The 15,879-nt window shown below is 43.8% G+C and overlaps 1 protein-coding gene across 2 annotated transcripts in view; it reads left to right on the top strand.

Annotated features, from left to right (window-relative positions):
• The window catches only part of AHCTF1 (AT-hook containing transcription factor 1), a 368,321-nt gene that overhangs the window by 27,522 nt on the left and 324,920 nt on the right, over positions 1-15,879 (top strand). For both annotated transcript variants that reach the window (XM_033936331.1, XM_033936330.1), the window contains exons 2-3: positions 6,460-6,588; positions 14,781-15,034. In XM_033936331.1, the coding sequence (XP_033792222.1) occupies positions 6,468-6,588; positions 14,781-15,034 (375 nt within the window). In that variant the 5' untranslated portion in view covers positions 6,460-6,467. The remainder of the gene's footprint in view (positions 1-6,459; positions 6,589-14,780; positions 15,035-15,879) is intronic.

The raw sequence follows: 15,879 nt of genomic DNA, 5'->3' as shown, positions 1-15,879 counted from the left end.
TAACAGGGTTAAGTCCAAAACGAACAGAGTGCCTTTAGCTTTTTGCAAATTCTATCTCCAGGGAATTAGTGGATATAGTTCAAGACATAGAGGGTCGCTATCTTTTTTTTTTTTTTTTTTTTCCTGAAGGTGCATTTGGGAGGGAAATTTTATACTTTTTCGAATCTTTATACCCCTAACACTGTGCAAGGCGCTATTTTCCTGAAACTTAGTGACCATCTCCGTGATCGGGTGGAGGGGACACTGGTAGTAGGCGGGGGGGGGGGGACTTTAACTTAACCCTTAATTCTGAATGGGATAATTCCTCGCGTTCTGCCTCTTATGGAAAAGGAGATAGGAAACAACTATTACAGTTCCTGGAGGCATGGGAACTAGTTGATGTATGGCGTTTCCACTAGTGCTGCCCGATTCAGGAAAAAAATTTTGATTCGATTCAGCCTATTGAATTGGTTTTTCGATTCGATTCGCTTTTCCTGGCCAATTGGATGTTTTTGTTGTTTGTTTGTTTTTTTCCAAACATCCTGGTGTATTTATTTTATAGCCTTTTCACCCCCTTTTCCTTCTCCTAACCACACTGACGCTGTGGTTTAAAAAGAATAAACAAACAAAAAAGACTTTTCCTCTCTCTGTTAAATCCTAGCTCAAGTTTTGTGGTCTAACACCAGCTCTGGCAGGAGACACGTTTCAAATCTGACATATTGTAATCACAAAACAGAAAATAAAATTAGTTTTTCTACCTTTTGTTGTCTGGTCATTATTCAAATCTTGTTGGTCCTAGGCTCTGGTTGTCTTCTGATAACTTGTTTGCCAGGGTCTTCTTCTTTCTCCGTGCTAACCATCCATCTGCCATCTCTGTCCTCCCCTTCCGTTTCCTTTCCCTCCCCAGAAGGTCTGGCATCTTTCCTTTTTTCGTCTCCCTCCACAGATCCACCTTTTCTTAACTACCCTTTCATCCTGCAACTCTCCCTCATTCCCCACCACCACAGGGTCCACCATCTCTCCCTTTCTTTTCCCAACTACTCTCCTATCCAGTATCTCTGTCCCCGCCTCCACACCATCCCTTGTGTCCAACTTCTCTCCCTTTCTGTTCCTTCCCTCCCTAAATCCCATTGTCCATCATCCCTCTTCCTCTTCTCTATTTTCAGACCCATTATTTTTCCTCCCCAAAGTCCGGCATATGAACGTATCTTTGAATCCCCCCTTCCCTCCCTCTCTCCCTCTGTGTACTTCTACACCAGGGCCCCCCTCCCCTGGTCTGACCCCACCCCTAAAGGCCTGTTTCCCCCTTGAAGGCCTGTCCCACCCTGAAGGCCTGCCTGCCTGTCCCCCCCTTGAAGGTTTGTCCCCCCTGAAGGCCTGCATGTTCCCCCCCTGAAGGCCTGCACCCCTCCCCCACCCCCCCGGAAGGCTACACCCCCTCCTGGAAGGCCGTTCCTCCTGGCCTCCCGGAATCAATTTTCCTAATTTCAGTAGCCTGCAATAAAATCGCTGGCGCTAGTGATCTTTGCAAGCTGCCATACGGCTTCAGAGTGTCTTCTCTCTGCTGCGGTCCCCCCCCTTCTCTGACATCAGAGAAAAGGTGGGACCGCGGCAGAGAGAAGAGAGCTCCGAAGCCGTATGGCAGCTTGCAAAGATTGCTAGCACCAGCGATCTTATAGCAGGCTGCTGAGATTAGGAAAATTGATTCCGGGAGGCCAGCGGGTAAGCCACTTCCCAACTGACCCTCCCCACTCGCCCTCTTAACGCAGGAGCGTCAAACCAGCAAGAGGCATCGTTGCCGCTTCTGCTTTAGGGGGGAGGGTCAGTCAACAAATCGGGAGGCCGATTTTTTTTTTTTTTTTTTGTCCTGGTAAATTGAATCGAATCGTGAATCGGGCAGCACTAGTTTCCACTATCTTCTGGATCATGATTATATTTCTTTCTCTGAATCTCATACCTCCTATTCTAAAGATCTCATTCCACAGGTGGGGACTTCGTCTGTTGCCAGAATCATGCCCCCATTTGCTTTTCTGCACCCTTTCTTGAACGAGAGAAGGGATTCCAATATTGGAGGTTAGATGATGGCTTGCTCTTAGACCCCAACATGTACAGCAGATAGGGAAAGATCTCCATGAATATTTAGCACTTAATGTTACTGATGAATCATCTCCAGCTACTATTTGGGAAGGCGGTTCTTAGAGGGAAGCTTACAGCTCTGGGATCTCACATTTATAGAAGCTGGAAACAGAAATCATCTTATCTCAGATCTATCAACTAGAAGGCTCTCATAAGAAAGGAGCTGCAGATTTGGAGGTGGAAGCGTGTCTTAAGCAATTTCTTCTTGATTTACAGGCTTTGGATCTTGCCAATATTAGCACTAAATTGCAATCTCTTTATCAGTATTTTGAATCTGCTAACAAACTTGGAAATTGCGAAAGTGTGCACTGTGCAATTTTATTACTAAGATGATTGATAATCAAGGAACACATTGCACCACCTCCTTTCAGATTCAGAAGACCTTTGTACAATATTATCAAACTTTAATATCCTCAGGAGTCTTGTTCTAGGGTATATGATCAGTTCTTGGACCGGGTGGAATTGCCGAGTTTATTGGCAGAGGAGGCGGACCTGCTTTCTGTGCTGATTAGTGAGGAGGAAATTCTCTGGGCCATTTGGGATATGCTACTCTACTAAATTTTATAAAAGCATTTAAACGCTATTTGGTTAAGCCTTTGTCAGCTTTCCTCAGTGGCCTGGAAGAGGGGTTGCTTTTACTGCATTCCTGGCGGTTGGTGGGGGTCACTTTGCTCTTAAAGCCGGGCAAGGACCCTATACAATGCGGCTCTTAACCGCCCGATTTCTCTTTTAGGGGTTGATTATAAGATATTTACAGAAATTCTAGTGCATAGATTGCAGCGCTACATGCCTCAATTGGTAAAGGCAATCTGGGTTTGTATGGGGTTGGCAAATGTTTGACAATATTCAATGGGTATGTCACTTAATCTGGCAAACCCAAAACACTGGGGAATCTGCCTTGATTCTAGGCATATAGGCTGAGAAGGCCTTTGATAGACTGTACTGGCCCTATTCCAGCTGCTGAGAAGGATGGGATTCATGTGTTCTTATTTGATGTAGCTTTGAGTACTTTATGCAGCACCCCTGGCCTGTCTGAGAGTTAATGGCCTTTATTTGGATAGTTTCCAGTTGGGCTGGGGAACCCAGCTGGGTTGTATGCTTTCTCCAGTGCTTTTTGGGCTTGTGATGGAACCCTTGGCCCAGCTGATACATCAACCCCAGCTATTCATGGCGTATTTTGTGGCCAGATGGAACAAAAAAATCTTATTGTTTGCAGATGATGTTTTGTTCACCTTAGCCAACCCCAGAGAATCTCTAGCTGAGGTTACTAATCTTCTGGCCCTTTTTGAGCAAGTTTCAGGCTTCAAAATTAACACCACCAAATTTGAAATTCTGAAGCTCTCTTGATGAGAGGACTTTTATTTCCACTATTTTTTTCCTATTGTTGGGCACCTCATTCCTTGTGATACTTGGAAGTTAATCTGACTAGGGAGCTGGTTGATTTATGTGCCATGAACTACACCTTATTATAGCAGAATTAGATTGCTGGAAACATTTGACTATATCTTATGTATTAGCAATATCACGACAATGCTTATGTAATCCACCTTGAACTGCATAGTAATGGTGGAATAGAAATCACTAATGTAATGTAATGTATATCTTGGTTGGGTAGGATACATGCTATTAAAATGGTGGTACTTCCTAAGTTGCTGTATTTGTTTTCCGCTCTGCCTATACCCTTAACCATGTTGTGTGTGGGGTTTTTTGTTTTTTTTTTTTTAAATACTTTTGGAGAAAACTTTTTTCTTATATTTGGAACAATAAAACAGGGTGTACAGCGTAAAATGCTGTATCATCGCTGACAACAGGGATTTTCGATCCTACTATCAGGCTGGGTTTGCATAGAGTAAGCTATACTGGGTAGGGCACCATTTTGGGTTATTCCTTGGTTACCAGTTAAAATCATATGGGATTTAGCGACTACAGAATCATGCTTCATGTTCTCTCTATGTGGATTAAACTGCGCTCTCGCCTTTTGGGCTCGAAGGAATATTTTCATGGGGCGGCAATAGCTTATGCTCCCCATTTTGCCCCAGGAGAACTAAATAAGGTCTTTAGGCTTTGGGCGGGACAGAGTTTAAACACTTTGGATCAGTTACTTATTTAGGGGAAACTGGTATCTTTCACTTACTTACTTGTAAGCAGAATATGGTTTGGTTACCCGAGACCTTTTTCATTATAGGCAATTAACAGCTTTTTTTTTTTTTTTTTTGCAAGGGACTGTTATTTAAACTGAGTCAGCCACCTACACTGTTAGAGAGGGCAGTCACATAGGGCAGAGAATGACATGGGGAAAAAATTTATCACCGTTCCTGCCCTGTCCCTGCCCAGTCCCCGCAAGCTCATTCCCCGTCCCTGACCCATCCCTGTGAGTTCAGTCCCCGCCCTGCAAACTGTCAGATCCCATTTGCATAAGCCTCAAATAGTTATGATTTTATACTGAACTTATTTTATTAAAGTATAAAAAAAAGACAATATTCCATACAATTGTCATTTATAAATACAAATAATACAGAGCAAGGATCAACAAAACCCCTGTCTCCCCTCCCTTTCACAAATATCCCCTCTACTATTGTGAAACTAAACAAAACAAATTAGTACAGAATGCTACATAGAAAAATCAAGCTAATAGAATACCACAGTCACACATGGCAGGAATAGTGTTAGGGGAGAGCAACTAGGGCAAGTGTCCCCTGGTCAGAGAGAGAGTCCTAAGCCAGCTGGAAGCTAAAGAAGAACAGCTTGGTCTTATCGGTCCCCAGTTATGTCTATTACCAGCTCTAGCAGGATAAATATTTCAAATCTGAAATATTCTAATCACAAAATATTTTTTTATTTTTGTTGTCTGGTAATTTTATTCCCAAATCACATTAGTCTCAGGCTTTGGTTTTAGGTTTCTTCCGTCTTCATCGTGGCATGGCTGACTCCTGAAGGTAAAATAAGCACAAGAGGAGCTGGGGAGAAGATGCCGAGTCTGAAACGGGTGCAATTTTTTTTTTTAACCACAGGAGTAAGACTTGGTACTATTATGGAGGCGGGGTCTAGGGCAGAGATTGGGTGGACATGTGCACGACTTAGCCCAGTGTTCTTCAACTGCCGGTCCACGGACTGGTGCTGGTCCACAAAATAATTATTTTTTTTCTGCCGGTCCTTAGGTGTCAAAAGATTGAAAAACACTGCTTTAGAATTCAATGGCACAGTTGATTGCGTAACTTCCTTTCCAAAAATGCCTTAAGTCAATGTTGCATTTAAATCCTTAATTTTAATGTTAAGTCCATTCTGTTAAGTTTTTAAACGCAGCAGGTGGCAGTGTTTCACTTTTTCTTTCTAAATCACTTTTGATCTCTCTGATCTTTCAGACATCATGTCAGTAACAAGCCCTACGTCTGTATGACCTCCCATTTAGTATTGTATGTTCAAATCTAAAAGGAACATATTCTCTCTGTAAAACACTCAAGTTTCCTGTTCCTCAGAGAACCTTATCTATAAACTCCATGGATGTATTTGAAGAATGGTACATAAATTTGACTAAGTCTTAAGAGTCACAAAATCAATCTTCTGAACTTCTGTAGCATAGCTAGAATGTAGAAACAGCAATTTAGACAAGGAATGCCAATCTGTGAGGTCTCAAGGCTTTTTCCCTAAACCTCATCTGAGTTTCCAAATTTGAATAACTTAATTTTGATTCATTCACAATCTCAGTTTTCATATCATCAGTAACAACTATCACATATCACACCTGTAAATTTCAGGAAATCTTCAACAGGTTATGGTTAAATGTTAGAGAATGAGCCTGTTGAAGCTGTATTTTGGTTTGTTATGATGAAAACTTTGAATAAAAGAAAGAAAATGTTGCAGATCCCTGGTCTTGGAGCTGAAATGCCTTTTATGTAGAAGCTTGCTGAAATTGATTTGACCATTTTAATTTTATAAAAATTCTTGATTTCATGGACCAACAAAGATATGGTTGAACTTTATGTGGAAAAAAACAAAAGGAATTGACCCCGAAATATCCACAAAGAAGAAAATCCAGAAAATACAAAAAAAATCTGTGGAGTTTTTTTGAACTTTATGTGGAAAATAGTTCCTTAATAAATTTTGGCATTGAAGTCCTGTGAAACTAATGGTGGGGTGTTGTTTTGTTTGTTTTTTTTCCAAATCCTGTTAGATATTTGCTTATGGGACACACTTATTTATTTTTATGTCATTATACAATTTCATGTACATTGTGTATTATTTTACATTGTTTACCAATTCTGAAACTTTCTCATTTGGTACTTTTTTAAAAACTTTTTTAAAAACTATTAATATGACAAAATTTTGTATGTCTGTTGCATTTAGGTTGAAATATGCAAGAACTTAGAGCACAAGTAACTAGCAGTTTACTGCAGTTCTCAGAGGTGACTATTCAGGCTTTGGGAGAAGATGAGATTACTTTAGATTCACTGCTTCATGGAAAGTTTACTACAGGTAAAACATCTTTTTTGCACTGACTACTATGACTATCTGCTTTAAGTTTTATAAAATACAGATACTCTCCATCTTTAGTCGATTTCACCACCCCCACACCAATTTTAAAAAAATCTATTGGTCTACATATATTTTTCATTATAAAAAGATTTCAATATTGAAAGACATAACTGAGCTACTGGGCTGGCCAATTAAACAAGTCACTGTTCACACTTAAGATACCTAGGAAAGCAAATTACAGTAATCGAGGAATCAAATTGCTTACCTTTCTGTTAAAACAGCTAAATGCAAGGAAACCATAGGAAATTTCTTCATTTTTATTGGTGGTGGTGGTTATACCAAATACCTTTATTCAAGTCTCTATATCTTATCTCATTTTATGCCTGCTTATCATAGTGCTAGGCACATTTCAGCAACTTCTGATAAATTCCTGCTGAGAGCAGCTTGCTTTTTACTTAGCTGGTTTTCCTTTCTCTTGAGTTTCAAGGTTGATGTTTATGACACACAGGTCAATAAGCTAGCTTAATCTGAGAACAAGTAGGATACGTGGTCTTGACATATGGATGTCTCTTGAGCCTGGAATGGAAAAATCAGAAGTTACTAACTCTCAAAGCTTAGAGCATTCTAGAGTGAACTGCGTATTTGTGGTGGATGTTAATGTGTGGTGTTCCACGGCATCACTGTGGTTTAATGAAGGGTGGGGAACCTTTTCATGTTAGAAGGCCGTATTAATGTAGTTGCTATCAAATAAGGCTGCATTCAAGAATGTACGCTATTTTGCAAGTGTCTAACTACTATGTACCACCAGAAGGCAACATTTATGAATTTCCACTAGTTTGGAAAAATTATTGTACTACTATTTTAGATGAAATTGCCCCCAAGCATGCAATTAAGAGATGGGCTGATGATTCTAAAAAATGGTATAATTCAGAATTATTGGGGATGAAACAAACAGTAGGTCGTTTTGAGAGAAAATGGCTAAAATCAAAATCGGTTACAGATAAAGAAAAAAGGAGGAAGGAAGATCTTGCTTGACGAACTTGCTGTACTTCTTAAAGGGAGTAAACAGGCAGATAGACAAGGGTGACCCAGTCGACATAGTATATCTGGATTTTCAGAAGGCGTTCAACAAGGTGCCGCATGAACGTCTGCTTCAAAAAATTGCAAGTCATGGTATCAAGGGTGAAATACTCATGTGGATTAAAAACACGCTCAAGAAATGGGCCGCAACAGCAGGGAAGGACTGAAGGACCAATTCCGAATGCTAGGAGGGAAGCTGAAGACCAGAACGCTGAGGGTAGCATTCTCGGAGATCCTGCCAGTACTCAGGGCTGACGAAGAGGCAGAAGGAGCTGCAAGCAGTCAACGCATGGATGAGGGGCTGGTGTGAGAAAGAAAGATTCCACTTCGTGCGCAACTGGACGACGTTCTGGGAGAAGAGCAAGCTATTCAGGAAGGATGGACTCCACCTCAGCGGAGACGGAACGAGGCTACTTGCAAGCAACATCAAGAGAGAAATTGAGAAGTTTTAAACTAGGAAGAAGGGGAAAGCTGACAGTCGACCAAGAGTCGATGGTTGGGAACCGGTATATCCAGAGGATACCATGCAGGAAGATAGTGTGGAAGACTCACCGAATCATAGGCAAGACAGAAATCCTGACGGATCGAAAGGGACACAAGAGGAAAGGAAATGCAAGAAAGTAACGGGCCGCAAACTCAAGTGTATGTACGTGAACGCAAGGAGCCTAAGGAATAAGATGGAGGAATTGGAAGATATGGCACAAAAAGATAACCTTGACATCGGCATCAAGGAAACATGATGGAACGAGGAAAACGTCTAGGACACTGTGCTACCGGGATACATGCTAAACCTCAGAGACAGAGTAGGCCAAAAAGGTGGGGGTATTGCCCTATACATCAAAGAGGGAATTGAGTCTACCGGAGAGAACACACCGGAAACGAAAAATAAGGTAGAGTCTCTATGGGTCAAAATTCTGGAAACAAATGGAATGGAAACGAAGATCGGCATCTACTACTGACGCCCAGGGCAGTCCGAAGAAATTGATGGAGAAATGACGGACAAGATTAAATGCAACTGCAAGGAAGGCAACGCAGTTATCATGGGTGACTTCAGTTATCCGGGATAGACTGGAACCTAGGCACCTCTGGCTGCAGTAGGGAGACCAAGTTCCTGGATGCTATAGGTGACTGCTTCCTGGAACAATTTGTCAAGGAGAATTCGAGAGGAAATGCAATTCTGAACTTAATTCTAAATGGACTACGAGGACTGGTGCAAGGTGTCAAAGTAGAAGGGACGTTGGGAAGCAGTGATCACAATATGATCTGCTTCAACCTGTACATAGGGGCAAAACATCGATCCAGAACGACAGCTATGGCACTGAACTTCCGAAAAGGGAATTTCGAAGGGATGAGACTCATGTTGATGAAGAAGATTAAGAAAGAGGATAAGCACTGTAAAAATGCTAGAGCAAGCATGGTCCCTTTTTAAGGATACAGTCACCGAGACGCAAAATCTATATATACCGCATATCAAGGGATCCAAGAGGAAAAAGAACAAGGAACCGGTGTGGCTCACTGTAGCGGAGAAGGAATTGATCAGAGACAAGAAGTCTTCATTTAAGAAATGGAAAAGGTCAAAAACGGATGAAAACTGGAAAAAGCACAAACATCATCAAAGTAGGTGCCATAAGGCGGTAAGAGGGACCAAAAGAGACTATGAGGAAAAAATAGCTAAGGAGGCAAGCTGTTCTTTCAATATATTAAGGAGAAACGACCCGCGAAAGAAGCGGTGAGAGCCGTTGGATAACCATGGAATAAAGGGAATGCTAAAGGAGGACAGCCATCGCCGAAAACTGAACAGACTTTTTGCGTCTGAATTTACTGAAGAGGATATACACAACATACTGGAAGCTGACAGGCTATATGCAGGAAACGAAAATGGGAAACTGACAGGGTTGACAGTCAGTCTAGAAGAGGTATGCAGGCAGATTGATGGGCTTAAAAACAATAAATCCTCGGGACCAGATGGTATCCATCCAAGGGTAATGAAGGAACTGAAAGGGGCTATAGCTGAACTGCTTCAACTAATAGCCAATCTGTTGATCAAATCAGGAAGGATTACAGAAGACTGGAAAATGGCGAATGTTACGCTGATCTTCAAGAACGGTTCGAGGGGAGATCTGGGAAATTACAGACTGGTGAGTCTTACCTCGGTACCGGGAAAGATGGACACGATCTGATGAGGACCAGCCAGCACGGTTTCAGTAAATGCAGATCTGCACTTCTTCGAGGGAGTAAACAGGCAGATAGACAAGGGTGACTCGGTTGACATTGTATATCTGGATTTTCAGAAGGTGTTCGAGGTTCCACATGAACTTTGAAAAATTGCAAGCCATGGAATCGAGGGTGAAATACTTACTCACATGGATTAAAACCTGGTTGGTGGATAGGAAACAGAGTGGGGGTAAATGGACAATACTTTGACTGGAAAAGTGTCATGAGTGGAGTGCCACAGGGTTCGGTGATTGGACCCATGCTCTTCAACATATTTATAAACGACCTGGAAATTGTTACGACTAGTGAGGTGATTAAATTTGCAGATGATATGAAGGTACTCAGAGTAGTGAAGACGCAGGAGGATTGCGAAGACCTGCAACGTGACATAAACACGCTCGAGAAATGGACCACTACATAGCAAATGAGGTTTAACATGGATAAGTGTAAGGTGATGCATGTCGGTAACAAAAATCTTATACACGAATACAGGATGTCCGGTGCAGTACTTGGAGAGACCCCTAAGGAAAGAGACTTGGGAGTACTGGTCGACAAGTCAATGAAGCCGTCTGTGCAATGTGTGGCGGTGGCGAAAAGGATGAACAGAATACTAGGAATGATTAAGAAGGGGATCACGTACATATCGGAGAAGGTTATCATGCAACTGTACAGGGCCATGGTACGCCCTCACCTGGAATACTGCATCCAGCACTGGTCGCCGTACATGAAGGACACAAAATAATGAAGGGAATAGACTTAGTAGATAAGACAGTTTGTTCACCCTCTCCAAGATAAAGAGACTGAGAGGGCACTCTAAAGTTAAAAAGGGATAGATTACGTACAAATGTCAGGAAGTTCTTCACCCAGAGAGTGGTAGAAAACTGGAATGCTCTTACAGAGGCTGTTATAGGGGAAAATGCCCTCCAGGGTTTCAAGACAAAGTTAGACAAGTTCCTGCTGAACCAGAATGTACACAGGTAAGGCTAGTCTCAGGGCACTGGTCTTTGACCTAAGGGCCGCCGCGTGAGCGGATTGCTGGGCACGATGGACCACTGGTCTGACCCAACAGCGTCAATTCTTATGTTCTTAACAATCAAACGGAGAAACAAACCTATAAACAGAAGCATTAAAGTAGCTCAATTAGTACCCCAAATTACACCAGTATTGGACTACTCTACATGGCCCAATGGGCTTTCAGGCATCTAAATTACAGGTTTGAAGAAGAACATTTTGAGTAAGACAGGCAGGTGCAAGAATAAATGACAGGGCGGTGGTCCAGAATGACCCACCTGTCTACTAGAAAAGATATTAGCAAGGTAAGAATCTACCGTACTTTCACATAGATAACGCACACCCGTGTAAAATGCGCACACGGGTATAGCGCGCAAAAAACACATTTATGTACATAAATTTTTATATACCGCGCACACCCGTATACTGCACATGCTGCCCAACTCTCCTTTCGCCCGCCCTGACTCTCCTCTGGAGACCCTGACTCTGTTTTCGCCCGCCCCGACTCTCCTTTCCTCCTTGAAGTCCTGTCCCTACCCTGAAAGCCTGATGCCCCCCCCCCCCGATGTCCGATTCACCTCCCCGCAGGACCTCTCGCACCCCCACCCTGAAGGACCGCTCGCACCCCCACCCTGAAGGACCGCTCGCACCCCCACCCTGAAGGACCGCTCGCACCCCCACCCCGAAGGAGCGCTCGCACCCCCACCCCGAAGGAGCGCTCGCACCCCCACCCCGAAGGAGCGCTCGCACGCCCACCCCGAAGGACCGCTCGCACCCCCACCCGAAGAACCGCTTGCACCCCCACAGCCTCCCCCCCTCCCCCATGGAGAAGCTGTCTACCTTGTTTCCGGATGCCAGCGAGCCCAGCTGTTTCCTCTGCCGGCGGTCCCGCCCCTTCTCTGAGCCCTGCTGTGCTGCTTTTTCTTCCGGCGGTCCCGCCCTTTCTCTGACATCAGAGAAAGGGCGGGACCGCCTGAAGAGGAATGCAGCGCAGCACAGGGCTCTGAGAAGGGGCAGGACCGCCGGCAGAGGAAGCAGCTGGGCTGGCATCCGGAAACAAGGTAGACAGCTTCTCCATGGGGAGGGGGGGAGGCTGTGGGGGGTGCGAGCGGTCCTTCGGGTGGGGGGTGCGAGCGGTCCTTCGGGGTGGGAGTGCGAGCGCTCCTTCCGGGTGATGAATCGGGCGGGGGGGGGGAACTATGTAAAAAATTTTTGTACAACGCGCAAGGGTATGCGTGGTTTGTAAAAACCACGTATAACGCGCGCGTTATATGCGAGAAAATACGGTAATCTATCTAGTGCAATAGGTATATCATTTTGGAGAAGTGGGATGTACAAAAGCAGTCCCAGAAATCTAGGACAGGATGACTGCTCTAGCACGTAATACTGAGGACCAAGAGGTAGACTCGTCTCTTGTTGCCACATCCACTCTGTAAGACTTGGCAAATGTATGTAGAGTGAACCAAGTCACTGCACTACAAATCTCGGGAGATTGCCTTGGCCTCAGCCCATGAAGAAGCCACACTTTTAGTTAAATGTTCCTTTATGGAAACAGGAGACTGTTTACCACAAACAATATACGCTGATATGGCCCTCTGGATCCATCTGGAAATCGTGGCATCGGAAGCTGGTGCACCTTGCTTAGCTAGATTTGTCGGCACAAAAAGATGGTCTTCTCAAATACAACTTCTTCAGAATCCGGTCCTGTTTCTTGGAACATGTTGATTTGCACTGAAACACTGGCAATCGGACTTCCTGATTGACATGAAACACCACACAAGCCAGGAAAGGAGGAACGGTGTGCAAAGAAACTCCAATTTCTGTGATTTTAAGCAAAGGTTCCTTGCAAAATATCCTGGAGCTCTGAAACCCATCTCATTGAGGTCACAGCCACACAGAAAAAAACATTCTGCCAGATCCATCAGAGACATTTCCTTCAGTGGCTCAAAAGGAGCCTGATTGAGGCCCCAAAAAACCATGTTAAGATCCCATGAAGGGAAAGGTTTCTCCAGAGGCCTGATATGTAGTACACCCTTCAGAAATCTGGCTATGTCTGGATGAGATGCTAGCATAGATCTGAGGTCTCAAGCTCTGAAACAAGAGAGACCTGCTACTGTAAGCCCTTGTCTAGGCCAGCTTGGTAGAAAGCCAATACCACAGAAACTGGAGCTGAAAATGGCTCCACCTTTTCATGGGTGCATCATCGGTTTTGGAAAGTCTCCCCTACTTTAGCACAGGCTGAAACTGTTGTTGGTTTCTTAGATTTAAGAAGAGTGCAATGAGCACTTCTGAGTACCCTTTACGTGCATTTAACGCTTCACATTCAAGAGCCATGCCGTAAGAGCAAAGTGATCTGCATCTTCTATGACCATTAGACCTTGGGACAGAAGGTCCGGTTGCACTTGCAGCCTGACAGTGGGACCCGTCCAAAGAAGGACCAGGTCTGTGCGGCCAATCTGGAGCCATCAGAATGACCCTTCTCAGATGGTTTGCAATTCTTTGAAGAAATCGGCCTATCATGGGCCAAGGAGGAAACACATATAACAGAACGCTCTACGGTCACGGCTGGCCCAGAGCATCCAGACCTGTTCTTCTGAGCTTGGAACTTTGACTGAAGAACCTGTCTACTTTCTTCTTCTTTGCTGTTGCCATGAGGTCGAATAGAGGATAACCCCAGCAATGAACAATGGGTTTGAAGGCTGACTTCGACTCACCTGACTCCAAGGTTTATCTGCTGAGGAAATTGGCTTGGACATTGTCCACTCCCGCTACGTGTGCCGCTGAGAGCACCTGAAGGTGGTGATCTGCCCAGTTGAAGAGCAAGTGGTTTTCCAGACACAGATAAGCACTCTTGGTGGCCCTGGGCGATTGACATAGACAACACTACGGTGGTGGCCTGAGAAGACTTGAACCGCCTGACCTTCTAGAGTTTTCTGACTCAAGAAAAACATCCTTCCAGTGTTGAATTTTCAGGCTGCCATTCAGATCAGCGCCTGACTGCACCTCCACCCCTGTGGAACGCGACATGCAAAAACAAGGGGGTAGGTGCAACGCAGCCAGCACACTGAGACACAGCTGAGGCTCTTATGGATGCTTGACAGCCTGCGCTTGAACCCCTGCAATCAGTAGATGAGCAAGCTATTCAGGGACAACACCGAGCTTCAAAAATGCTTCTGCAGACTTGCTAACAGGTACCACAAGGGATTGGCCTGTCATCTGCAGACTGCAGTCCTCTGGTTCTTCACAAAGGCAGAGCTGAACTGGGAAATTCTTGGTACCAATTACTAAAGAAAATAACTGGAAAAAAAGATTAAAATAAAGAAAGGCAGAGCAGAACAGAAACACTCCTTCAGGCTCGTGTGCAGAAGGAGAAAACTAGATGGCAGTAGAATCCTTTGTGAATTAGGAGGGATGCAGAAACATCCATCCATCCCTCCCTCCCAAAAGAGCCAAAAACAGGGATTCCTTCTGCAAGGCTTGTGGCTATGTAGAAATTACCTACTTGTTCAAAATGACATACCTATTGCATTAGGATGCTGGGCTCATTTAACTATTTGGTTTTATATGTAATAGGTTAAAACTCATTCTCACTGTACTGATTTTAGGGCCATATTTTTTTTATCCATGACTGCTTTATACTCTATCCATGACTCCTTTATACTTAGAGCCATGGTTATCAACCCAGTTCTTGGGGGCATACCTAGTTAGTCGGGTTTTGAGGATACCCACAATGAATATCCATGAGATGTGCACACAAACAATTCATGCAAATTTAACTCATGGATATTCATTGTGGGTATCCTGAGGACTGGGTTGAAAGCCGCTTATCTAGAGTATCTTATTGTCTGACGCAAACTGACATGTTTTGTTTAACCTTAAACTTACAGGGAGAAATGGATTAGCGTGGTTGGCATGTGGTCCTCAGCTTGAAGTGGCAAATGCTAGCACAGGCGAGAGGCTATCTGCATATCACTTCAGCGGAGTAACTGAACAGCCCCCCACTGTTCTTGCAGTGAAAGAATTTTCTTGGCAGAAAAGAACTGGTCTGCTTGTTGGGTTGGAGGAAGCAGAAGGAAGTGCTCTTTGTTTGTATGACCTTGGGATATCAAGAGTTGTTAAAGCAATTGTTCTTCCTGGAAGGGTAAGTGAGGTATTTTTTTTTTTTTCGTGCTCATTTTCTAAGCATTTGAAGAACTTAAAGCAGGGATGGGGAATGAGGGCCGCAGTCCAGTCGGGTTTTCAGGATTTCCTCAGTAAATATGCATGAGAGCTATTTGCATACAATGGAGACGGTGCATGTAAATAGAACTCGTGCATATTTGTTGATAACCCAACTGGATTGCGGCCCTTGTTCCCCACCCCTGATCTAGGATTTATGTTATCAGTAACCAGCAAAGAACAAATGGTGAATACAACATATGTGATCTTAAAGTAATTCAAAGAAAACTTGGCAAGATCTGCCTAAAAGTTTCTCAGCATGTTTCTAGACTAGTCCATATGAGTGGGTTGTGCCCCTTGGCCAGCAGGTGAAAGCTCAGAGCATTGACTGTAGCATCATTCCTATAAGAATACAAGGATACATAGAAATCATGAGGCAGCTTTACTGGTGTCCCCAGGAGGATCTTGATACAATTTTTTGTCTTGCCACACAATGGATGTCCTTATGACGGCAGTCACAAGAGGACCACCATCACTGTGGAGCAGAGCCTGACCGAGAAGGAGGTGCACAACCACAGGGTGGAAATTTCTTACAGACCTTTCCTTAGTGTCAGCAACACATAAACTAGGAACAAATGGGCTATGACCATCTACCACAGGGGTGTCAAACTCAATTACATAAGGGGTTGAAATCTAAAACATAAGCTAAGTCGTGGGCCAAATTTTTTTATTAAGATACTTGGGTGTCCTTTTATTAAGGTACTCTAACTGATTTAGCGCACGCTAAATGCGCACCTTAATAGAAGGACCCCTTAGTCTTAGTAGAAG

Source organism: Geotrypetes seraphini, chromosome 3 (assembly GCF_902459505.1).
Source record: "Geotrypetes seraphini chromosome 3, aGeoSer1.1, whole genome shotgun sequence".
Taxonomy (NCBI): Eukaryota; Metazoa; Chordata; class Amphibia; order Gymnophiona; family Dermophiidae; genus Geotrypetes; species Geotrypetes seraphini.
The sequence above is the reverse complement of the archived record's forward strand: the minus strand, read 5'-3'. Positions and strand labels throughout refer to the sequence as shown.